The 27,418-nt window shown below is 40.0% G+C and overlaps 1 protein-coding gene across 2 annotated transcripts in view; it reads left to right on the top strand.

The window, feature by feature from the left end:
- Positions 1 to 27,418, top strand: part of LOC139460187 (AP-3 complex subunit beta-2-like) — a 39,979-nt gene that overhangs the window by 4,400 nt on the left and 8,161 nt on the right. The window contains exons 3-19 of one of the 2 annotated variants that reach the window (XM_071241729.1): positions 34 to 108; positions 848 to 943; positions 1,876 to 2,036; positions 4,111 to 4,177; positions 4,737 to 4,919; positions 5,688 to 5,858; positions 7,432 to 7,529; positions 8,371 to 8,425; positions 9,211 to 9,282; positions 9,945 to 10,007; positions 12,331 to 12,463; positions 12,682 to 12,734; positions 21,421 to 21,588; positions 23,326 to 23,578; positions 24,706 to 24,921; positions 26,051 to 26,292; positions 26,455 to 26,539. In XM_071241729.1, the coding sequence (XP_071097830.1) occupies positions 34 to 108; positions 848 to 943; positions 1,876 to 2,036; positions 4,111 to 4,177; positions 4,737 to 4,919; positions 5,688 to 5,858; positions 7,432 to 7,529; positions 8,371 to 8,425; positions 9,211 to 9,282; positions 9,945 to 10,007; positions 12,331 to 12,463; positions 12,682 to 12,734; positions 21,421 to 21,588; positions 23,326 to 23,578; positions 24,706 to 24,921; positions 26,051 to 26,292; positions 26,455 to 26,539 (2,191 nt within the window). Of the gene's footprint in view, positions 1 to 33; positions 109 to 847; positions 944 to 1,875; positions 2,037 to 2,375; positions 2,397 to 4,110; positions 4,178 to 4,736; positions 4,920 to 5,687; positions 5,859 to 7,431; positions 7,530 to 8,370; positions 8,426 to 9,210; positions 9,283 to 9,944; positions 10,008 to 12,330; positions 12,464 to 12,681; positions 12,735 to 21,420; positions 21,589 to 23,325; positions 23,579 to 24,705; positions 24,922 to 26,050; positions 26,293 to 26,454; positions 26,540 to 27,418 lie in introns of those variants that run through there. The other variant, XM_071241784.1, reaches the window with a different exon arrangement.

Raw genomic sequence — 27,418 nt, 5'->3', positions numbered from 1 at the left:
GTTGTATGTTCATAGGTCACTCTTCTGTTTCAGATGGTAGCCAAAGGAAAGGATGCTTCTGATCTGTTTCCTGCAGTTGTTAAAAATGTTGTCTCTAAAAACCTTGAGGTAAGAATGGGTAAAAATATTTTCAGTTGTGTCTCAGGGTTTGATTAAACTAAATGGTCCTTGGTCAGACACAGGAGGATTTTACTGTTTGAGCGAATGTTTGAGACAAAAACAGCTGAACAAGAAGGTATATTACGAGAAGGAACCACAGCAAGAGATGATTAATTTAGACAGTAATTTGCCTTTGAAGCTGGTCAAGGGACATAACCATGTAAAGGATACATTCACATTACTTCGGGGTAGTTTCTTTCTGACTGGAAAATCTATACGGTGTTTGTGATGATAGTAATGTTACTAATGTGACTATAGCAACAAAGCTGGGGACCAGGGTTAGAATTGATCACTAGCTCTCTATTGCTTGTCATGAGAAGCAACTAAGGGAGACCGGTGACTTGGTTGGTTGTGTACTATTGTACCCTGATCAGCATTAGAAATTGGCACTAGTCCTGTAGTCCTTGCCAAACTGCCCAATAGTTATGGTATCATAGGGACTAGTAGGGCTTTTCTACATGTTGTTATTATAAGGACTAGGAGACTGAAACTGTTAGTTCCTACCAATGCAGATGGTGGGAAACTTTGCTCATACTGGTGATAACCATTGGTTGGTCTGGCCTTGGTTATTAAAGGGCCACTGTGGTATAGCTGGAATATTGCTGACTGGGGCATTAAACAACCAACCTGTTGCAGTCTAGTTAACAACTTGTGTCTGAAGTGGTGTACAACTTTATTCTGTTGACAGATAAAGAAGCTAGTGTATGTGTACCTGACACGCTATGCAGAAGAACAACAAGACCTGGCTTTGCTCTCAATCAGCACATTCCAGAGAGCTTTGAAGGTAACACACATTGATGTATGCTTGTGTGATATGAATTATGATACTGAAAACAACATTAATGAGGGTGGTTGTAAGATAATTAAATGTTGTAAGCAGAGTAGTCTATTGCAAAAAAGTGTTTTTAACTTCAAAAAGGTTTTGCTCAGAACAAATGCAAGACCGTGACAACTCACAATTTTATGTGGTTGTATTTTACCTGAATGAGTTCCTGGTTTTGTATGTGCACCGTTTGTAATAAACATTTTGACCATTTACCTGGATTTCTTAAACTGTCAGTATGAGAGGTGATCAATTATCTAGTGCTAACTTGGCCACTCTTGGCAATAATTACATGTGAGATTTATTATGACTGTTGTTAGTTCAAATGATCATGGAGTGTTTGAACTTACCCATAACTTGAACAAATATTGATATGATGATGCATGGTGAGTGTAAAGCAGGTGTAAGGATTGTCTCTGTACTGTTACTTCGTCATATATGGATGGACTTCCACCAGATCAATAACATGTCATGCATAAACATAGGGCAAGTTTGATGATGAACATAATCAGTCTGTTTTCGTTTTGTTAATGAAATCATCAGCCTAGTTTTTATGGTTTCAAGTTGATAATTTCGACAAATATTGATGTTTAAGTTAAATATGTTTTAATATTCAAATCTAGAAAGACCACATAATTTTTTTTTATAAATGGAGATATGGGTATTATGATCCTTACTTACAAGATTGATGACAGTATAGTTTAACAAAGACTTGGCTAGTATTGGTGTGTATCACGTCACTTGGCTTCAACTGTTACTTTCCTGATTTCCTGATAGTAGCTATGACTCATACTACAGTTGAGCCTTAATCACAAACAATGATTTTCATCCATATCATAGTACAGAGCCTAGTGAAGTTTTCATCAATCAAACTAACTTCATGTTTGTACCAGGATCCGAATCAGCTGATTCGAGCTAGTGCCCTGCGAGTGTTGTCAAGTATTCGAGTGCCTGTGATCACACCCATCATGATGCTGGCCATCAAAGAGGCAGTGATGGACATGTCCCCCTATGTCAGGAAGACAGCAGCTCATGCTATACCCAAGCTATACAGGTAGGCAGCCGCTCATGGTATACCCTAGCTATACAGGTAGGCAGCCGCTCATGGTATACCCTAGCTGTACAGGTAGGCAGCCGCTCATGGTATACCCTAGCTATACAGGTAGACAGCAGCTCATGCTCTACCCTAGCTGTACAGGTAGGCAGCAGCTCATGCTGTACCCAAGCTAGACAGGTAGGCAGCAGCTCATGCTCTACCCTAGCTGTACAGGTAGGCAGCAGCTCATGGTATACCAAAGCTATACAGGTAGGCAGCAGCTCATGCTATATCCAAGTTATACAGGAAGACAGCAGCTCATGCTCTACCCTAGCTGTACAGGTAGGCAGCAGCTCATGCTATACCCAAGCTATACAGGTAGGCAGCAGCTCATGCTCTACCCTAGCTGTACAGGTAGGCAGCAGCTCATGCTGTACCCAAGCTATACAGGTAGGCAGCAGCTCATGCTATATCCAAGTTATACAGGAAGACAGCAGCTCATGCTATACCAAAGCTATACAGGTAGGCAGCAGCTCATGCTGTACCAAAGCTATACAGGTAAGCAGCAGCTCATGCTGTACCCAAGCTATACAGGTAGGTAGCAGCTCATGCTGTACCCAAGCTATACAGGTAGACAGCAGCTCATGCTGTACCAAAGCTATACAGGTAGGCAGCAGCTCATGCTATACCAAAGCTATACAGGTAGGCAGCAGCTCATGCTATAGCCAAGCTATACAGGTAGGCAGCAGCTCATGGTATACCCAAGCTGTACAGGTAGGTAGCAGCTCATGCTGTACCCAAGCTATACAGGTAGGCAGCAGCTCATGCTATACCCAAGCTGTACAGGTAGGCAGCAGCTCATGGTATAACCAAGCTGTACAGGTAGGCAGCAGCTCATGGTATAACCAAGCTGTACAGGTAGGCAGCAGCTCATGGTATTACCAAGCTGTACAGGTAGGTAGCAGCTCATGCTGTACCCAAGCTATACAGGTAGGCAGCAGCTCATGCTATACCCAAGCTGTACAGGTAGGCAGCAGCTCATGGTATAACCAAGCTGTACAGGTAGGCAGCAGCTCATGGTATAACCAAGCTGTACAGGTAGACAGCAGCTCATGGTATAACCAAGCTGTACAGGTAGGCTGCAGCTCATGGTATACCTAAGCTGTACAGGTAGACAGCAACTCATGGTATTACCAAGCTATACGGGTAGGCAGCAGCTCATGGTATAACCAAGCTATACGGGTAGGCAGCAGCTCATGGTATTCCCAAGCTGTACAGGTAGGCTGCAGCTCATGCTCTACCCTAGCTGTACAGGTAGGTAGCAGCTCATGGTATAACCAAGCTGTACAGGTAGGCAGCAGCTCATGCTCTACCCTAACTGTACAGGAAGGCAGACAGTGTTGTGAACTCGGTGTGTAGTAAGATCCATTCCTACATATCTGAATCAGGTTACTTAAATGATGACATATATATAAACTGGTCAGCTGATGTCAGCATCAATGTCATGCTAAACACAGTGATATACATGCTATGCCTGTAAGGATAAAATACTGCTATTTGAGGCCTACATCACAGGAAATTTTGAATACCCCGGTATTAAAATATTGAATCTAACATTCACTGTCTCAACAGTTGGCATGAGTTATTTCCCTTGACTACTGATAACCTATGCTTTTCTACTTAGTTAAACTCTGCATGATAGATTGCAATGATTGAGAGTTAAATCAGTCATTGTAATACCAACAATGTCTCTGAGGAATTTGGTGCTTTTGTATCATTTATGCTTTTTTTCAGCCATCTTTTAAGGTTGTTCAATTGTATTCATTCGTGTGTATGTGTAAGTGCTCATTGTATTCAAATGCAGTCCATGCTAAAAACATTTGAGACAACTAGCCAGGATATGGCTTTCAACATGTTTCAGTAGAATTATTAAGTAAGATTACTAGGCCAAATAAAATATTACTAGACTCAGGCTTTGGACTTATGGCTACAGTCACAGACTGGATATGTGTTTCATGTTTCCATTTTGTATGAGAGAATGTACATATGGACAGAATAGGAACCTTTTCATCATTTGCTCTTTTGGTTTCAGCCTTGATCCTGAGACCAAGGAACAGCTGATAGAAGTCATAGAGAAGCTGCTTGGGGATAAGACGACTGTGAGTTAATCGTGTGGTCTACTGTTGCTTAACTACATTATCTGCCATAAAAGATACATGGCAAGATGGTTCTGTGCAGGTTTCAATTGTGCTTCAGTGATACTGTGGCGTGTTTGATGCATGTGGGCATGGTGGGAGGAATGCCTCAGCGACGTGGTTACCCTTTTTGCGACACTCGGTGTCAACTCTGTTTCTCATATAATTTTCATGACAACTTTGCCTTTTACCCCTTGGGAAAAATAATCAAGACTGATATTTTTTGGCGGTGATGATTGAGTTAGGTTGTAGATGTTTACTTTGATGAAACCCACCAGCACAGGTATGGTGCTGATGTACCAAGGATCATCATTCGTTTGGTGAATCTGGGATTCAAACCAACCAGATGATCTTGGCAGATAAGGGGCACAACTCTGCAAGTCTTCTGTACTTGCCCAACATGACATGTATAATATGTAAATGAAGTAACTTTTGTAGATGGTTATTTTCTTAGAAATTCTGGATGGATCAAATTGTGGTTGTCCACTTTGATGTTGTTTACAAATGTATTTCGTCTGTGCAGTTGGTGGCGGGGAGTGCCATCCAAGCATTTGAAGAAGTGTGCCCTGAGCGTATTGACCTGATCCACAAGAACTACCGCAAGATGTGTAACCTCCTAGTGGACGTTGAGGAATGGGGGCAGGTGGTCATTATCAATATGCTGACCAGATACTGTCGAACACAGTTCCTGAACCCAAACCAGACTGTAAGTCAAACAGAATGTCTGGATGTAATAAATATTGAAGCTTGTCACATATTGTCAGCTTGCTGACTGAATACTGTCGAACACAATTCATCAACCCAAACCAGACTAAGTCTGACAGACGGTTTTGTTTTAATAAATATTGGAACGTGTCTCATTTTCTTTACATGAATACCTCCGTCCATATTAACTACCGGGTATGTAAGTTTGACGTTACATGATAGTTGGTTTTCTATCACTGACTTTGTAGACCTTAATTCAGTATGAAGAGTTGGTTTAGGGAGGATTCAGTGTTTGGGAATACCGGCAATGATTAACGATAACTGTAACAAATTATGTACAGTGTACATGTACCTTAGGCATAGCAGCAATCACTATTTAGACTGTCTACTTGACGAAAACAAAGTGCCACTCTCGCCTCAAGCTTGTTCATTCACAGCTTGGATAGTGTGAGTGGTGTCATGCAGCTTTGATTCCTTTAATCCCACTTTGATTAGGACTTTTTTAAGTAACCAGGCCTGAAGTGCCATGTTTTTGCTCATGTCTATTCATGATGTGATATTTGCCAATAAAAATTACCATCACAATTTGATTAGATGATACATACATAATTGGTTGAACAGTTGGTTTTAATTGAACTATTTTTTACTGTGATGTTAGAATAATAACTTTAAGATTTTATGCTTTTATGCAGGCATCGGAATATGCCAATTAGACCTGAGTGATACACTATTTTAGTTGATAACAGCACTTGAGTTTGTCACTTTCCAGGACAGTATTGATGACATAGACAAACCGTTCTATGAAGACTCCGACAAATCATCGGAGGAAGAAGATGAGACAAAGGAATCTGAACCAAAGAAGAAGCCCTATGTGATGGACTCTGATCACAGGCTTCTCTTGCGGCAAGCTAAACCATTGCTTAATAGCCGAAATGCAGCAGTAAGTGTCCAAGCAATTGTATGTAGTACTATGAAATAAGTCAATCAAGAATCAAGAGCCATTAATTACATTGTATTATATTTAATTTAGAAATATATATATGACTGTGGATTATTTCAGATCAGTGATGACTGATAATTTTTCAAATCTGTTTTTATTGTCCGTATGCTTTATTTAGGAGGTACACCTCAGGGTCTAAAATTAAAAAAATGACTGCCCTCAGGACCCACAGACTTTAGTAGCTGCAGGCCCTGACTCAACTCTCCAGGTCCTCTTTGAAAAAAAGCAGATCATTGTGAAAAATAAGTAAACTCATAGATTTACTGCAGGCCATAAGGACACATACAAATTTGAAACTTTTGAAACAAGATCTACCTGCCTCCAGGCTTATTTCGAGGTGATACATCTGCTCAATTGTGAAATTTAAGGTAGTCTTAATATAAGTTAGATACCTCTTATTTTGAACGGAGTGCAAAGCGACAAATCTGGAGCTCTCTGTTCCCAAAACTTGAAATATATTTTCTATGTTTTTGGAAAATTAATTGTCAGACATACTTTTAAAACTGTTGTAACCAATGTTCTGTATTTTGTAACTAGCAAATGTACATATTATTTTAAAATACCTACTGACAATGACTGAAAAAGTCGCTGTTTCAAATTTATGGTAGAATATGTGTTATCTCTTGATCAGGTTGTAATGTGAGTTGCCCAGCTGTATCATCACTGTGTATATTATGTGTTATCTCCTGATCAGGTTGTAATATCAGTTACCCAGCTGAATCAGCACTGTGTATATTATGTGTTATCTCCTGATCAGGTTGTAATATCAGTTGCCCAGCTGTATCAGCACTGTGTATATTATGTGTTATCTCCTGATCAGGTTGTAATATCAGTTGCCCAGCTGTATCAGCACTGTGTATATTATGTGTTATCTCCTGATCAGGTTGTAATGTCAGTTGCCCAGCTGTATCAGCACTGTGTATATTATGTGTTATCTCCTGATCAGGTTGTTATGTCAGTTGCCCAGCTGTATCAGCACTGTGTATATTATGTGTTATCTCCTGATCAGGTTGTAATGTCAGTTGCCCAGCTGTATCATCACTGTGTATATTATGTGTTATCACCTCTTCAGGTTGTAATATCAGTTGCCCAGCTGTATCATCACTGTGTATATTATGTGTTATCTCCTCTTCAGGTTGTAATATCAGTTGCCCAGCTGTATCAGCACTGTGTATATTATGTGTTATCTCCTGATCAGGTTGTAATGTCAGTTGCCCAGCTGTATCATCACTGTGTATATTATGTGTTATCTCCTGATCAGGTTGTAATGTCAGTTGCCCAGCTGTATCATCACTGTGTATATTATGTGTTATCTCCTGATCAGGTTGTAATGTCAGTTGCCCAGCTGTATCAGCACTGTGTATATTATGTGTTATCTCCTGATCAGGTTGTAATGTCAGTTACCCAGCTGTATCAGCACTGTGTATATTATGTGTTATCTCCTGATCAGGTTGTAATGTCAGTTACCCAGCTGTATCAGCACTGTGTATATTATGTGTTATCTCCTCTTCAGGTTGTAATGTCAGTTGCCCAGCTGTACCACCACTGTGCTCCCAAGGCTGAAGTAGGCGTCGTAGCCAAAGCTCTAATCAGGCTTCTCAGAAGTCACAAGTAAGTGAAACAAACATACTGATGTTTTTATTCAACTATTATTCTGAATAAGAACTGAATTGGTAGTAAGAATCCCATGAGACCTAATGTTTTGTATTTTGCACTTTTATGTACATCATCACCAAGAACAAGTGAATCTTACTTGGTGATAATATTATTTCCCCCAGCCACGAGGTGGGAGGGGGAAATGGAATGGTTGCTGTCAATCTGTCAGTCGTCACATTTAGTTTCTAGAGCATAACTAAGGGACTGTTCAATATTTCTAGATCAAATTGTACACAGGTATCAGTCTAGCCTTCTACTGGTGCTTTTACTTTTTAGGGATTTTGGATTTTTTTTATTTTGTCTGGTTTCCCTGACAATAGGTGAGTCTTAGGTTTAAGTAAAGGTTGACTTTGTTCCCACAGCATTACCCTAAGACCATTAAATATTTCTTGATCAAACTTTGAACAGAGATCACTCTAGTCATGAACAAGTGCCTTTTGCTATGTGGGAACTTTGTTAATGTTTACAAGTTGGACTTATGTTCAAATTGAGGGTATGATGTCGTTTGTGAAACTCAAATATTTTTGTTTATTATATTTATGTTTGTTGGTTTTTGATCTACAGTTGGCCATTGTTTGTGATCATGTGACTGACATATACAGGAAATGTAACAGATGAACAATTCAGCCAATCAGAGCGTTAACCACTCAGGGCTTTTACACAACGACAATTGAGTGAAATAGAATATCTTCTCCTACACAACCTTGAATAAACATTCTATACATTTTGTGTTTTTGAATGTTTTCTGAATATGTATGACTACAAAATGTCAGTTAACATTATTGATTTGTTTCAGAGAAATCCAGTATGTTGTACTTAGCAACATTGCTACAATGACAATCAAGAGAAAGGTCAGTTGAAGAAGTATGGGATTATAGGGCAGTGTGCTGCTTTCTCCAGGAAATATCAAAACATAGTATCAAATAATACAAGCATTCGGTAATGTCATTGTGGTGTTGCATATGTTGCCGTTTGAAGAGAGTATTAAGATTGTGAATGTTTTTCTTTTATTAATCAGGTCAAATTACTTGCACACACATTGCTAACTAATTAGGCGAACTAATAGGAATTTCAACTCTCAGGAAAGATACCTTAAACTTGGTAACGATTACTTACTCCAGTTGGTGTGTGGGTATTATGTTACCATGTAAATGTGTAAAATTGGTGAAGGTAAATTGTTTTGTCACGTGTTCAAAATTCCTTTTAATGATAACATATGGCAAAAGGCATTATAATGATAACTAATTGCAAAATTCCTTTTAAGGATAACCTATGGCAAAACTCCTTATAATGATAACATTTAGCAAAACTCCTTATGATGATAACTTTGAATATTGTTTAATCTAAACTGCTTGGAAAAAGAAAGTATTCACCGATGTTTAATGGCGTCTAAAAATAAACAAACAAGAAATGGTTATTCAACAGTGATGTATTGATGTGGGCACCAAAGTTAGTTTTGGATCGTATGGTTTCCAGTGTTTCAGTGATTGTTTTCAGCCTTGTAACATTTTGACAACTTTTGTAATTTTGGGGTTGGTCCAATTCTCAAGTGTATGCTTCCCTTTGCCTGGCTGTTTACTAAGCATATGATTACGTTGTGTACTGGGGTTATATATTTTATTATTGATATCACCAGGGAATGTTTGAACCTTACCTCAAGAGCTTCTATGTGCGATCCAGTGACCCTCTTCACGTCAAACTTCTAAAGGTAAGAAACAGTAAAATTCAGGAAATTAAAGCAGTGAGTGAGTGAGTTTGGTTTGACACCTATTTGAAGAGTATTTTAGTTACGACACACCTTGATCGTTGAAAGTGGCAGGAAATCTTGAAGTGATGTTGGTGAATCATGGGCATAGTGCTGACAAACCAGTGCATATAAAAGAGTGCATCTGGGATAAGAACCCAAGACCATAGGATCCTGGTATGCCTATGGGACATAACTCTTTTCAGCAAACTGTAGACCGAGTCATACATGCTCCTTATTAGAATAGATAACTCCATGGTTTCATCAGTGACTGCTGATCTGTGCACAATTTTTCCGGTTTGTAAGTTGTGTTCCAGCTATGTGACTGCAGCCTGTAACTAATTGAGCCTGGACCAGACCATCCAGTGATTGATATTGTGAGCAATGATCCACCCTCTCGGGGTATGATGACAGACTTTCAACCAAGAGCCTGACAACATGGGTTGCTGGTGACTTGCCGTATATTCTTACCCAGAATCCCCATGTGGTCGCAAATGTTTAGGAATGTGACGACCATTCCAGAATAATGTTGATTGCATTGAAATAGATTGTATAATGCTAGCTTAAGGTCAGCCTGTTTTGTTAATTCATCCTGTTCACTAAGATTTGTTTTTTGTTTTCACCAGTTGGAGATTTTGACCAGTTTGGCAACTGAGACAAACATATCCACAATTCTGAGGGAATTGCAGGTGAGTCATTTTGTTTGTTTAGATTTGGCAAATGCATCATCAAATTTCTGATTCCTTTGAAAGTATGTACAGTGAAATGACTTTTACCGCTATACTGGTAGTGCTAACACACTGTCAGATGTCTAAAACCCTGGTTTCAGATTTGTACATTTTCTATGACATTGACTGATTGTCTTTGAACTTGTCCTAAAGATATTTTTCAACTAGTTAACATCATCAAAGAATGGCCTTTCAAAAGTTGTTAAACATGACCATGTCCTAATGGCATTTGTCCCTAACAAATCACTGTCAAGGCACCATTTATGTCCTTATGTATCATTTCATCAAACTATCAATGCATCATTTATAGGGGTGTATCAATTGATTGAACTGTAGATGCATCATATATAGGGGTGTATCCATTGATTGAACTGTTGATGCATCATATATAGGGGTGTATCAATTGATTGAACTGTTAATGCATCATATATAGGGGTGTATCCATTGATTGAACTGTCGATGCATCATATATAGAGGTGTATCAACCGATCGAACTGTCGATGCATCATATATAGAGGTGCATCAACTGATTGAACTGTAGATGCATCATATATAGGGGTGTATCCACTGATTGAACTGTCAATGCATCATGTATAGGGATGTATCCACTGATTGAACTGTAGATGCATCATATATAGGGGTGTATCCACTGATTGAACTGTTGATGCATCATATATAGAGGTGTATCAACTGATTGAACTGTCAATGCATCATGTATAGAGGTGTATCAACTGATTGAACTGTAGATGCATCATATATAGAGGTGTATCCATTGATTGAACTGTAGATGCATCATATATAGAGGTGTATCCATTGATTGAACTGTAGATGCATCATATATAGGGGTGTATCCATTGATTGAACTGTCGATGCATCATATATAGAGGTGTATCAATTGATTGAACTGTTGATGCATCATATATAGGGGTGTATCCATTGATTGAACTTTTGATGCATCATATATAGAGGTGTATCAACTGATCGAACTGTTGATGCATCATATATAGGGGTGTATCAATTGATTGAACTGTCGATGCATCATATATAGAGGTGTATCAACTGATTGAACTGTAGATGCATCATATATAGGGGTGTATCCACTGATTGAACTGTAGATGCATCATGTATAGGGATGTATCCACTGATTGAACCGTTGATGCATCATATATAGAGGTGTATCAACTGATTGAACTGTCAATGCATCATATATAGAGGTGTATCCACTGATTGAACTGTTGATGCATCATATATAGAGGTGTATCAACTGATTGAACTGTAGATGCATCATATATAGAGGTGTATCAACTGATTGAACTGTAGGTGCATCATATATAGAGGTGTATCCATTGATTGAACTGTTGATGCATCATATATAGAGGTGTATCCATTGATTGAACTGTAGATGCATCATATATAGAGGTGTATCAATTGATTGAACTGTCAGTGCATCATATATAGAGGTGTATCAATTGATTGATCTGTCGATGCATCACAATTTTCCATGGCTTAAACATCACATTGTACATCAATGGTATCGATAGGCTGAAAGATTAAAAAAAAATATGATCATTTGTGTTTCCATTTGCTTTGATCCAATATTGATCCCACATGAGACACTATGAACTAGGTTTATATGTTCAGACAAGAATTAGGAGTGCTTCATTTACTCCCTGACAACTTCCAAAAAATCTACTAGATCCAGATCTTGGTAGATATGTTAGGGTTTGTCATCATGTTATATACTGCAAGGGAATCTGAGTTGCAGGACATTACATAGAGATTACTATACGAGCATGTGTGTCATACTGATTTTACGAAATGGGTGTCAGAATTCTTGTATTTCCCGAACGTTGGCGGAGGTAATACATGAATTCTTACACGAGATTCTTAAAATCAGTATGACACACATGTGAGTGTAAAAATTTGTTTATTTACCCATTATTTCATATCCTTTCGAGCTCCCCTTTTGAAAAATGCACTGATCCTCACTGCAGTCCAAGAAAACCTCAATTTGTCGAATGACATCAACAATCTTCAGCTATGACATCATTTCTTCTGTGATGTCATTCCGACCTTACATTAGATTCCAATGACATCAAAAGTGCCTTTCAGATGACTGTAACAATACACTTGGGTGTGAAAAAACATATATTTGCACTAGTGTACATACAATATTTGTGAACTCGGTTATTTCTAACCCTATGGGTAATTAAAGTATTTATTAAACTGTCACAATGCTGTTGTAATAGTTATGCCCCCTAACCCTAGCACCATCTCTCCACAGACATATGTGTTAAGCCCCGACAAGGAATTTGCGGCTGCTACAATTCAGGCCATTGGACGATGTGCCAGCAACATTTCCGAGATCACTGATACGTGTCTCAATGGTCTCGTGCATCTCATGTCCAACAGGGATGGTAAGACATCAATGCCTTGTTTTATTGTATTTATGTCTTGTATCGGCTGTAACTAATTACTCAAAGTGGGAAGTGTTTGTATTCTTTAATTTAATTTCTTCTTGTATTACAGATATACCTACCCTAACTTTTGGAACAATATTAATTATTTATGTTCTTTAGAAATGTGAAATGTTTTATTGGCAGATTAATAAGCCATAAATATTCAAATGTTGCAGAAAGTGTTGTGGCCGAAAGTGTGGTGGTTATCAAGAAGCTCCTTCAAATGCGGGTGAGTGATGGGCATAGCCCACTCTTTAACTAATGTCCTGGGTTATGTCTCTCACACAGTCTCACAGTCAGCCACGTGAAATAAGAAGCTCTCTCACAGTCGCACGGTCAGCCACATCTTACAGGACGGTCTCTCACAGTGTCACTGTCAGCCACATCTTACAAGACGCTCTCTCACAGTGTCACAGTCAGCCACATTTTACAGGACACTCTCTCACAGTCTCACAGTCAGCCACATTTTACAGGACACTATCTCACAGTGTCACTGTCAGCCACATCTTACAGGACGCTCTCTCACAGTCTCACAGTCAGCCACATCTTACAAGACACTCTCTCACAGTGTCACTGTCAGCCACATCTTACAAGACACTCTCTCACAGTGTCACAGTCAGCCACATCTTACAAGACACTCTCTCACAGTGTCACTGTCAGCCACATCTTACAAGACACTCTCTCACAGTGTCACAGTCAGCCACATCTTACAAGACACTCTCTCACAGTGTCACAGTCAGCCACATTTTACAGGACACTCTCTCACAGTCTCACAGTCAGCCACATCTTACAGGACGCTCTCTCACAGTGTCACTGTCAGCCACATCTTACAGGACACTCTCTCACAGTGTCACTGTCAGCCACATCTTACAGGACCCTCTCTCACAGTGTCGAAGTCAGCCACATCTTACAAGACACTATCTCACAGTGTCACTGTCAGCCACATCTTACAGGACGCTCTCTCACAGTGTCACTGTCAGCCACATCTTACAAGACACTCTCACAGTCTCACAGTCAGCCACATTTTACAGGACGCTCTCTCACAGTGTCACTGTCAGCCACATCTTACAAGACACTCTCTCACAGTGTCACTGTCAGCCACATCTAACAGGACGCTCTCTCACAGTGTCACTGTCAGACACATCTTACAGGACACTCTCGCACAGTGTCACTGTCAGCCACATTTTACAGGACCCTCTCTCACAGTGTCACTGTCAGCCACATTTTACAGGACACTCTCGCACAGTGTCGAAGTCAGCCACATCTTACAAGACACTCTCGCACAGTGTCACTGTCAGACACATTTTACAGGACACTCTCGCACAGTGTCGAAGTCAGCCACATCTTACAGGACACTCTCGCACAGTGTCACTGTCAGCCACATCTTACAGGACGATCTCTCACAGTGTCACTGTCAGACACATCTTACAGGAAACTCTCGCACAGTGTCACTGTCAGCCACATTTTACAGGACCCTCTCTCACAGTGTCACTGTCAGCCACATTTTACAGGACCCTCTCTCACAGTGTCACTGTCAGCCACATTTTACAGGACACTCTCGCACAGTGTCGAAGTCAGCCACATCTTACAGGACACTCTCGCACAGTGTCACTGTCAGCCACATTTTACAAGACTCTCTCGCACAGTGTCGAAGTCAGCCACATCTTACAAGACGTTCTCGCACAGTGTCACTGTCAGCCACATTTTACAGGACACTCTCGCACAGTGTCACTGTCAGCCACATTTTACAGGAAACTCTCGCACAGTGTCACTGTCAGCCACATTTTACAGGACACTCTCGCACAGTGTCGAAGTCAGCCACATCTTACAGGACACTCTCTCACAGTGTCACTGTCAGCCACATCTTACAGGACACTCTTGCACAGTGTCGAAGTCAGCCACATCTTACAGGACACTCTCTCACAGTCAGACAATCTTATGTTTTTACGGAACACTATCTCAGTTATATCATATAGGGCAGTACCACACAGTACAGCATCACAGCACCATCACAGCACAGTACACCATCACAGCACAGTACACCATCACAGCACAGTACACCATCGCAGCACAGTACACCGTCACCATCAGTAGAATTAACACATTTCACTCTCCCACACTCCACGACAGTGCTACAGTACACTTCGGTATGTCAAATGTTGGTATATTTAACGCTGTATTTATGGTTGAGATGAGGAGCTATTTGAATGTTAGGGGGATTACATCATCTGTAGTCTAATCTCCTGTATTGTTATGATGCCATCATGGTCCCATTATCTGACATGATGTCCAATCCCTATCAACAGCGTAGGAGTGTGCAAGAGAAGAAAGTCATAAATTTAGAACTATTTGTAATGACAAGGTAACTGTAAATTATAACAGTAATTAGAAACAGATGAAGTTGAAAATAAGAGTTGGGACAGTTTCGTTGAAAAAGAAAAGCTACTTTTAAGGGGTAATATTAGTCAGATTGGGGACAGATGTGATAAAAAAAAATATTTAAGAAATAGGAGCCCATGTAAATGCTTTTGTTTCTCCTGACAAAGACTGACAGTAGTGTCGTTTGCTTTATGCTGTCTTAAAGCGGGTATGAATAAGTAATCCTCAACGTTCCATAAGAGTGCGGAGGAAGCGTTTTATTGTTCATTTCCTTCATTGGTTATTTCAAACATTACTTGAATCAAACAAATCACAAATATACTGAGAAGAGAGGATGGCTTGGATCTAGGGTGGTAAACACCCAGCCAACTCTCCATTGATTTCACAATTATGGTGAGCTACAGCCATGTTCAGTCTCATTAAGATCAGGGTGCTGTTGTACAAAACAACCTTAGCACTACGACAGTTGTAAGGCTATGTTAAGGCATGGGAGTTATGATCACCTAAGCGCTATGATCGCTTTGTACAACGGCATCCTGATCGTTTACTCCAATACAATACTACTGTGGTATTACTGTAAACAGGGAATTTTTTGCGACCGTTTTATTATTGCGAGTTTTGCGAACGAGACTCAATCGCAAAAATTAAAAACGCAAAAATAAGTATAAATAATACATACATACTTTGTTCATTGCAACACGTCATCAAATGTTGAAATCATCAACCAGAACCACAAGTTTAGTCAATAAGTTAAATACACAAATGAATGCAGAATGGTCACACAATACATCACAAATGACAGTGTAAACAGACCAATTAGTGTCACTGTTGCCTCACAGTAATCCTGCCTTCTCCCAACCTTGCTTGATTGCGTCCACACAGGAAACAAGCCATCTTGCGTGAATCGGTTTCATGACACTGGTCAACTTTCCGGCCAACTCAGATTAACTAGCTTTGGAGAGAAGCTGTCTATTGTTTGGTAATCGAGGTGTCATCTCAACACGGCAACCCGCAAAAATATCTCGTCGCAGTATTGTCTTTGGTGTGGTATTCGCAATATTTTAACGGCGCAGAAATAAAGCTGTTTACAGTATATGTTTGCTCTCTCTGTTGCAAACCTGTATTTATGATTAGTCTGATTCTTATGATGATGGTGAAGTACTGACTGTTCTTGTTGGTAATTAATCAGTGATTTCATCTTGCAGAGCAGTTTTTATACCACTGTCACATGTTATCTTCATATCCAACAGACAGTTTACCAACATTTGTATAATCTACTAAAAGGAGTCACTCTGCTCTTTGCATGTCATTGTTACCATAGTTACAAAGTATTTCTTTTTTTAATGAAATTTTCACATGAATTACTTTTATCAGTTAACCATGCATTAACAAGTCTACTGCACTGTCTCAATTCATTTTCTAAGCAGTACATATTGCACATCCTATCATAAATATGTTATTTCCTTTCTAGCCTACTTCAAGCGAGAAAAAAAGGGTATCTAATATGGGCTGAGGCTTTCCTTTGTCATCATCTTCCATCTTGTTGCTGGATCTGTCATTATGTGTCATCCTATCTCTCATTTTACGTCGTTTGCCAGTCATCCAAACTTAACAAATTATTCCAAATTAAATAATCTGTTTCTTCCTTGCAATGCTTTGAGGCAAGGAAGTTACATTTTCCTGAAAACTGTTGTAAAGGACATGACTGATCTCTGGAATTGTCTGTTTCGCTGCCTAGATAACCAAAATGATACATACAGTTTGTCAAACTAAAATACTCTTCTCCCTTACATAACGCCACATTTTTATTTTACCAAAATATTAGTTACACCATCCCTATCCCCTCCCTCCCCTCCCCTCCCTGTCCCTGACCCTCCCCTGACCCCCCAAGGCTCTTCTTTTCTTGGCACATTGCCTGTCAAAATACCTTTTAGATCTGTACAGAAACAAAATTGTATTTTCAGAATATTAGGCTAAAAAACATAATAGACTTGGTTCTCAGCCACTGCCCGCATCATCATAAAGTTGGCTGCATGTTTCGTTTTTATTTCCATTTTGAAAAACCCCACAATAAATTCCTTTTACTATCCCAAGTCCAACGGTAGTCAAATACTGTATTTAAGTATTTTACTCATCAAGGAATACATTTATGTAGGGAGGCCCTTTCCCAGGTTTATTGTACACATTCATTATTTGGTTACAACTGTTTGTTAAGGTTACATACTAGTATGAGAACACACCCACATCCACACCCCAACACACACACCCCAACAAACACACACACCAAGACACACACCCCCCAAGACACACACACCCCCCAAGACACACACACCCCAAAACACACACACCCCCCAAAACACACACACACCCCAACACACACACACCCCAACAAACACACACACCCCTTCAAACACACACTCCAACAAACACACACCCCAACACACACACACCCCCAACACCCCCCCCCCCCCCCCCCCCCCCCAACAAACACCCCCCACCCCCCCCCAACACACACACACACACACACACACACACACACACACACAAAGTTTTTTCAGAGATCAGGATCATGATATGTACAAATGGAAATTACTTCCATATTTAGAACCTCTTGCTGAGATGCTGGCAAATGCTTTTCTCATTCTATTGTTTGAGACAACTTGAATATGCATAACGCTTGATGGGTTGTGAACATGGTTGAGAAGTTGTTTCTCATGGGTAGTGGGATCAGTTGCACATCTTGTAGACGTAGTTTGCACAGCTTCGGCAAATGTCTGGAAAGGTGTTTGAAAAGTTTCAAGGAATATTTTATTACTTCAGCATCTTCATCGTTGGATTGCATCAATTTTTTTATCAGTAATTCAAATACAGGAAATACTGAGAACTTGAATTAGATCATTTTTTTTAGTTAAAAGTTATTTGTAGGTGCAGCATGTCAAAGAATTTGTTTAGACATTTTGTTTAGCTCCTTTTGTTTAGACTTTGCCATGTTGGGAATGGCAACAGCATGTTTGCAGAATTAACTCAGTTTCTGTTGTTATTTCATTCTCTGCACACTGCATATTTGAAATACCACTTGAGGTCAGAGTGACATGATGAAATCAAATGCTTGAGTTTATCATGTTTATGTGATCCGAACAATTTCTATTATTCATTAGATTTGAGGGCCTTGTTCATTGTTTTACAATTTTCACAAGTGGGTTCAGTGTTAAAGATCTGTATTGTGTGTGATATGATATAAGAGTTACATAAGTACCAATTCATCCATGGGGGGATTACATAATGTAGATGCCCAAGAGAAAGCTGTGACAAGGTGCTATGGAGAGAGTTACATCACTTTGTCATGCCAGGATCCGCTGATCTTGGGTTTGAATCCCAGTTTCACCCTGATTATGATCTTATGGGTCAGAACCTTACCTGTGCTCATGGTTTTTACCAAAGTGGTAGACGTTTACAGCTTGTGTCCCTTTGGACTTTCATGTTTTCATGTTAATATTAAAGAGTTGTTCACAAGCTGATTACCAGACTCTTGAAGATCCGGGGTAGAATAGGTCTTCAGCAACCCATGCTTGCCGTAAAAGGCGACTATGCTTGTGGCAAGAGGCGTGGTCAGGCCTGCTGACTTGGTTGATGCATGTCATCGTATCCCAATTGCGTGGATCAATGCTCACGATATCAATCACTGGATTGTGTGGTCCAGACTTGATAATTTACAGACTGCCGCCATATAGCTTGAATATTGCTGAGTGTGGCGTTAAACAACAAACCAACCAATCCTCAAACACCACTTTTTTGTCTTCTAGTTTAAATTTTATGATGTACAGTAAACTAAGTTTATGATAAACATGCTTATAATGAACTGATGATATAACAAACTGTTTTTTGGTCCCGCCCATTTGCTATATATATGGTGTGTATATGCTTATAACAAACTTCGGTAATAACACACTAAAATTAGCCGTCTATCTTTGTTATAACCATAGTTTACTGTTTGTTATAACCTTAGTTTACTGTATCTCAATTTAGCAGTTAAATCATTACCCTAATTACTCAGACAATGTCCCAGTTTCTCACCTGATATTAATTACAATGCCCAGAAGTAGGCACAATATGGGGACCAGATTGGGGAAGCCCTCTATGAGTTGAGATACTGTTGAAAGTCTAGTGCACTTATGGATTGTGTGAATTGTCATAGCTGAAGGTCTTTGAAAGGCAGTTAGAAGTGATACACATAAGGAAGAGAATTTATGGATGTCAACTTCTTTATTATGAGGAACACAACATTTCAGAGTATATGTTTACTCCTTCATCAGGTGAATGAACACAACGTTTTGGAGTATATGCTTACTCCTTCTTCAGGTGAACGAACACAACGTTTCGGAGTATATGCTTACTCCTTCATCAGGTGAATGAACACAACGTTTCGGAGTATATGTTTACTCCTTCATCAGGTGAATGAACACAACGTTTCGGAGTATATGCTTACTCCTTCATCAGGTGAATGAACACTACGTTTCGGAGTGTATGCTTACTCCTTCATCAGGTGAACGAACACAACGTTTCGGAGTATATGTTTACTTCATCAGGTGAATGAACACAACGTTTCAGAGTATATGTTTATTCCTTCATCAGGTGAACGAACACAACGTTTCAGAGTATATGTTTACCCCTTCATCAGGTGAACGAACACAACGTTTCAGAGTATATGTTTACTTCGTAAGGTGAATGAACACTACGTTTCGGAGTATATGCTTACTCCTTCATCAGGTGAATGAACACAACGTTTCGAAGTATATGCTTACTCCTTCATCAGGTGAATGAACACAACGTTTCGGAGTATATGCTTACTCCTTCATCAGGTGAATGAACACAACGTTTCGGAGTATATGTTTACTTCATCAGGTGAATGAACACTACGTTTCGGAGTATATGCTTACTCCTTCATCAGGTGAACGAACACAACGTTTCGGAGTATATGTTTACTCCTTCATCAGTTGAACGAACACAACGATTCGGAGTATATGTTTACTTCATCAGGTGAATGAACACAACGTTTCAGAGTATACGCTTACTCCTTCATCAGGTGAATGAACACAACGTTTCGGAGTATATGTTTACTCCTTCATCAGGTGAATGAACACTACGTTTCGGAGTATATGCTTACTCCTTCATCAGGTGAATGAACACAACGTTTCGGAGTATATGTTTACTCCTTCATCAGGTGAATGAACACAACGTTTCGGAGTATATGCTTACTCCTTCATCAGGTGAATGAACACTACGTTTCGGAGTATATGTTTACTTCATCAGGTGAATGAACACTTCGTTTCGGAGTATATGCTTACTCCTTCATCAGGTGAATGAACACTACGTTTCGGAGTATATGCTTACTCCTTCATCAGGTGAATGAACACTACGTTTCGGAGTATATGCTTACTCCTTCATCAGGTGAATGAACACTACGTTTCGGAGTATATGCTTACTCCTTCATCAGGTGAATGAACACTACGTTTCGGAGTATATGCTTACTCCTTCATCAGGTGAATGAACACAACGTTTCGGAGTATATGCTTACTCCTTCATCAGGTGAATGAACACAACGTTTCAGAGTATATGTTTATTCCTTCATCAGGTGAACGAACACAACGTTTTGGAGTATATGCTTACTCCTTCATCAGGTGAAGTTATCAAAACCTGTAGGGGCAGAGAATGCCCTCAGTATCTTACATTTGTTGAAAGGGCAGATCAGAGGCGGTGGGTGAGGTGAAATGGGGTTGAACGTCACGCTCAAAACTGTTGCATTTACACAGCGTGCGTGCGTGCATGTCTTTGTCGGGATATATATCAGACTCCGAGACGAACTGTCCTTGTTTTAGTCTCTGAATAGTGAACGGCAAGTATTATCTTTAACATCTGTTGGTATGAGCGGCCAGGGATTAAACCACTAACCTGCCACTATGCGCTAGACCACGGAGACGGTGCAGAGAAGATTAGAAGGGGTTGTCAAGTACACTTTGATGTGACTAATACATGTATTGATGAATGCAGGGTTAATCAAAATTCACTCAATTTAATAATGGCAACACAGATAAAGTAGTGTTACTGTCAGATATTTATGTAGATAAAGATCATGATTAAAAGTTATGTTTGAAACATCTTGTAAACCATTGGCTTGTTGGACTATTGTGAATGTGTACTCCGATGATGTGATCAATTTGCAAACACTAGTGAGATGGTTTGACTGACCAAAACAAAATCATAAACTAGGACTACACGTTTAGCATTGGATTATATCAGTATCATGTATTTGACACTGTTCCAAAATTTGATTCTCTTAGCTTAGTTTTTAATGATCCACATACAAAACTAACTGCACTTACAATGTACACTGTATTTTACCATAATTTGCTCAAGCCAGAATTCCACAGTTGTTAGAAATACAATGAGGTTCTGGTGTGATTGTACATGATTCTAGAAACAGATTCGTATGTACCTCAGGAAAATTGTTTGTTTTGCAAAATGTCAACGTTTTTCAGCCATCGGAGCACAAGGACATCATTTGTCACATGGCAAAGATGGTGGAGAAGATCATGGTTCCCATGGCCCGAGCCAGTATCTTGTGGCTCATTGGCGAGTACAGTGAGCGCGTGCCCAAGATTGCCCCGGATGTACTGAGGAAGTTTGCCAAAAGCTTCATTCAAGAGGTAGGACATGCGCTTTCAGGGAATTTGCACGAGACAAATGACATAATGATATTTTCTTGATGTCATCAACTTTTCAAAGTACATCTTTCGATATTCTTACCAGATTTGAAAAAAAACAAGCATGATGTTTGCTATGGTGTCTCTAAAGACTGCTCACAGGATTCAGATCCAAGTTCACACATGGTCACCATGGGAACAATATTGGAAATATCTTTTCCAGCAATGTATCATTATGAAAATTGAGAAGTGCAAGTATGTGGTTCTCAGAATAACATGTATTTTGATTTTTTAGCCATTTATAGCATGACGGCCATATTTAGAAACTCATTAATTGCAATTGCTGAACTTACTTCACTGTCAGTAGGCCATTTTGATCATATTTCTCTCTTGAACTGTGCAGTAGTAAAATCATTTGAGAGAAATATTTTGACAGCTCCCGTATGACTATTAGATAAAATCCAGCTATGATTAAGTTCTTTTTGATATTCTCTAACATGGCGTAAAGAGGATTATGGTTTACAATGATTAAACCTTGTTAGTCCAGACACCTGGGTGCAGTAACCTATCTGTATTGAGATAAATGATTTCTATTTTGACCTGTTGCTACACAGAGCTACTTGCTGTCCCATAGTGTTTCCCCAATAGATCTAGATTCCAAATCGTAATTGCACTTAATAAGCTTCAGCTCTAATGACAAAAGCAACATGGACCCGACGACCCTGGTTTGAGTCCCGAAATGGGCACAGTGTGTGAAGCCCATTTCTGCCAAAATATTGATGGAATATTGCCAAAAAGCGGCCTAAAACCACACTCAATCACTCACTCACTCACTCACTTACTCAAATATAAGTATTATAATTTTAGATTGTGCAACAATACGTTTTCTCATGTTACTTACTGAGTTGGAAACCGGACCAGTAAAGATGATTTTGCTGTTATTGTACTCCGCGATGGTGGCAAAAAATGAGTCCTCTCTTGGATTCCTATGTGACATGAACATAGAAAGTTGCTTGAACGAAATATTAGTACACATACTTGAAGGCAAGTGTTTTTAGGAAATCATGTTTCATTTCGTGAGGTGTTATGATTCATGTACATTATGGGAAGGTTGTTAGTACAGTATGTTCCGAATGGGAATGTATGAGGAAAACATTGAACAGCCCGTAGTTCTGAGAGCAACAAGTCAATTTTAACATACAGTAAGCTACGTTAATAATGAACACGCTTATAATGAACTGACAGATATGACGAACTGTTTTTTGGTCCCGTCCATTTGCTGTATATATGCTGTATACATGTTTATTATTATAACGAACTACGGTTGTAACAAACTAAAATTGTTGTCCCTTTGAGTTTGTTATAAACGTAGTTTACTGTAGTTTATAGGGAGCAGAGCAGATACCGATACCGCAGCGGTCCAGGCACCATGCTTTCCAACAATCTTGATGAGGACATCTTAACATACTCCGTACCAGGGATTTTTTACCTGAACATTTGTTAATCCCATTGTTAATATCCTGGGAAGTGAACCATCTGGATAAAGCATAGATTGGTCCCTATCAGTCACTGGTTTGCCCCAGACTCAAGTATTTGAAACCGGCCCAACTGTACCTAGAACATCTGTGACTGACACAAACAAGTATTGGCTTACCCTTGAATAATGGTTCTGGTACAGGAGTAGGAATTAGACAGCCAGGTTCTGGCATGTTGTGTATTTGTTCATGGCCTCTGTTACAGGAGGACATCGTGAAGCTGCAGATCCTGAACCTAGCAGCCAAGCTGTGCATCACCAACCAAAAGCAGACCAAGCTCCTGTGCCAGTACGTGCTCAATCTGGCCAAGTATGATCAGAACTATGACATCCGTGACCGATCTCGCTTCCTGCGACAACTTGTTCTCCCGGGAGAGAAATCAAGTGCACTAGCCAAATATGCAAAAAAGATCTTCCTTGCGACTAAACCTGCTCCAGTTCTTGCTTCCAAGTTTCAAGGTGAGTCTCATTTTTGGTTGATTATGTGTCATGTGACATGTTGATTGAGTAACAAGTTCTTATGTCATGTGTATGCTGTGAATTTTAGTGATCATGGATTGTTTCTGTCATTTAGGTGCCAGCTGTAACAGTTGTCAATCAGTCTCAATCAGTATGTGTCAGACCCGTGAAGATATGGGGTAGAATTGGTCTTCAGCAACCCATGCTTGTCGTAAGGCGACTAACGGGATCGGGTGGTCGGGTGGACTCGCTGACTTGGTTGATGTATGTCATCGTATCCCAATTGTGTGGATCGATGCTCATGATATCAATCACTGGATTATCTGGTTCAGACTGGATTATTTACAGACAGCTGTCATATAGCTGGAATATTGCTGAGTGCGGTGTTAAACAAACAAAACAAACAATATGTGTCAAACACAGAAATTGTTCATATATGGAAATTGCTGAAAATGAAATCTACTATCACTCCATTAGAACAATTTGACAATATAGTGAATCTCACCCTTGTGTCTCTTGATATCAAATATATTAACACGAGTCAGTAACAGTTTGAAACTCTGGCAACATGAGGGTGAAATTCTATTTATCATCAAAATTATTCTTACAACTTTCAACAACAGTAATAACCATTGCCTTGAGTGTAAATAGCAGAGCTAACCAGCTCCAGTGTTAGTTGAATCATTTCATTGTGACAACATGGTAACTCATTTCATTGCAGCAATATGTCGTAGGAGATATCGATTGATGTCACCCAAGCAGTATCTTCGGCAGAATCATAAATGTCTATTTCTAACGTGAGATAGTGTTAAAATGTTGGCTCATGTGACCAAAAACATCCATTTGATTTTCAACTTGAGCATTAATTTTCTCGTCTGATGTTTTTGATTTGGGTGTAATTTGTAACATGGAACATGCTGACAGCTGCATAAATCTACTCTCTCTCACTCACTCACTCACTCACTCACTCACTCACTCACTCATTGTTCTCCAGATCGGGACCAGTACCAGCTTGGCATGTTCACTCACTCACTCACTCACTCACTCACTCACTCACTCACTCACTCACTCACTCACTCACTCACTCACTCACTCACTCACTCACTCACTTACTCACTGTTCTCCAGATCGGGACCAGTACCAGCTAGGCACGCTGTCTCACCTGCTGAATACGCGTGCCCATGGGTACCAAGAGCTGCCTGAGTGGCCGGAGGAGGCGCCGGAGCCATCTGTCCGCAATGTGGAGGTGCCCATCTGGACGGAGAAGAAAACATCTACCAAAAAGAAGAAGAATGCTACAGACCTCAAGTCATTCTACTCCGAATCAGAATCTAGTGATGAAGGTATTTGTGCTGTACTCAATGTTACCAATAGTCAGGGATTTGTCTGGTTTCCAAACTAAGTGCCCTTGGCAAGCAGACTGGAAATAAGTCATCATTTTTTTTCAAACCTTGAATTTTGTTAAAGTTCTTATTTTCTGCAATATTTAACTTTACATTCAATGCCATAGTATAAAACTAAGTATTAAAGCCTTTTTCCATCTTCTTTATTGGTTCGGTTATCAGTGAAATACAGGTCACGTCTATATAGCCATAACATTGCTTATGATTGGTTGTAACTATAACTGCTTGAATTGAAATAGGGGAATTTGTCCTGCCGTTGGCTGCAGACTGGGGGCCAAATATCAGCCTCTGAGCAGATCTAGTTATATCCCTGGTAGTATATGGTTGGATAAGAGGTGTGGTGTGTAGACAGTTTTATGTGTTCAGTTCGTGGTCAGTTCTTTCCCTTCAACATTATGTTTCTTTACTGAGACAGAAAATGAAAATTCTGACTTCCAGTAGAGTACATTTTAACTTCTGAACAATTACATAATTTAAAAATAACTTGTGACATATAAATTATGATTTTTTTTTTCAGTCTTGTGTAAGTAGAAGAAGGAATAGCCTGCTCATTACCTCCATTGGCTCCCCTGTTATCTGTGTTACCTGTTATTTCCCCTGTGTACATACAACAGCCTGTATGCATATTGACTTAACACGCACATTTTGAGTATTCCCTTGATGATGAGGGTACAAGAAGCAGCCCCAAAAGTCTTTACAAACAACCAATCAGGTTCTCATGTTATTCCAACTTCTAAAAGCGAAGGCCAAGACTCCATTGTTGAGATGTGAAACTACTGATACAATACATGAATGTACATAGGCTTTATTGAAATATTCCACAGATGTTCACAGAATTTGGGGCTGAAAGATACACAACTGTTTGGTTTCAAAATGTACATAAACTCGATTTGAGGTAAATGTATGTTTCTGATAGGTCATCTTTTCTCCAGCTCTTGCATAACTTGATATACTGTCACTGGCCCTAAGAACTTTTAGTTGACAAGGTTTTACTCTATCCGTAATTTACCATCAGTGTAATAACAGATTCCTTCAGAAGATTCCTGTGATAAATGTGATTTGTGTTCAGATGACTCCGATGCGGAATCCGGGTCAGATGAGAGTGAGGAAGAGGACTCTGAGGAGGAAGAGGAGGAGGAAGAGTCTGGGGAGGAGTCAGAAGAAGAAGAGGAGAGTGAGGAGGAGGAGGAAGAAGAGGAAAGTGAGGACGAGGACTCCAGCAAGGAAGAGGACTCCTCGGAAGAAGACAGTGAGGAGGAGGAATCGTCTTCAGAGGAAGAGGTTGTTGTCAAGAAAAAGCCAGTTAAGAAGGTTAGTGATGAGACAGTATATGATCAGTAAGTAAATGTCAGACATCTTGCATTACATTGAGGGATCGATACATTTTAAAGCAGTCTCTGTTTGAGGAACTGTTAAAATTAATAGAAAACTATGACTGCAATGGTTTTGTGAAAGTATGATCTTTGTCTTCAGGAAACTAAGCCAGAAAAATCAAAGACAAAAGAAGACAAAGCATCCTCCAAGAAGGAGGCTGATCTACTGCTTGACCTGGATGATTGTAAGTACACTACTGAATAGATCGGTAGCACACAGCAGCTCACAGTAACACACAGCAGCTCACAGTAACACTCAGCAGCTCACAGTAACACACAGCAGCTCACAGTAACACACAGCGGCATACAGCAGCATACAGCAGCTCACAGTAACATACAGCAGCTCACAGTTACACACAGCAGCTCACAGTAACACACAGCAGCATACCGCAGCTCACAGTAACACACAGCAGCTCACAGTTACACACGGCAGCTCACAGTAACACACAGCAGCATACAGCAGCTCACAGTAACACACAGCAGCTCACAGTTACACACAGCAGCTCACAGTAACACAGCAGCATACCGCAGCTCACAGTAACACACAGCAGCTCACAGTTACACACAGCAGCTCACAATAACACTCAGCAGCTCACAGTAACACTCAGCAGCTCACAGTAACACACAGCGGCATACAGCAGCATACAGCAGCTCACAGTAACACACAGCAGCTCACAGTTACACACAGCAGCTCACAGTAACACACAGCAGCATACCGCAGCTCACAGTAACACACAGCAGCTCACAGTTACACACAGCAGCTCACAGTAACACTCAGCAGCTCACAGTAACACTCAGCAGCTCACAGTAACACACAGCAGCATACAGCAGCTCACAGTAACACACAGCAGCTCACAGTTACACACAGCAGCTCACAGTAACACACAGCAGCATACCGCAGCTCACAGTTACACACAACAGCTCACAGTAACACACAGCAGCTCACAGTAACACTCAGCAGCTCACAGTAACACACAGCAGCTCACAGTAACACACAGCAGCATACCGCAGCTCACAGTAACACACAGCAGCATACCGCAGCTCACAGTAACACACAGCAGCTC

This window comes from Haliotis cracherodii, unplaced genomic scaffold (assembly GCF_022045235.1).
Source record: "Haliotis cracherodii isolate W230 unplaced genomic scaffold, xgHalCrac1.p SCAF_1, whole genome shotgun sequence".
Taxonomy (NCBI): domain Eukaryota; kingdom Metazoa; phylum Mollusca; class Gastropoda; order Lepetellida; family Haliotidae; genus Haliotis; species Haliotis cracherodii.
The sequence above is the reverse complement of the archived record's forward strand: the minus strand, read 5'-3'. Positions and strand labels throughout refer to the sequence as shown.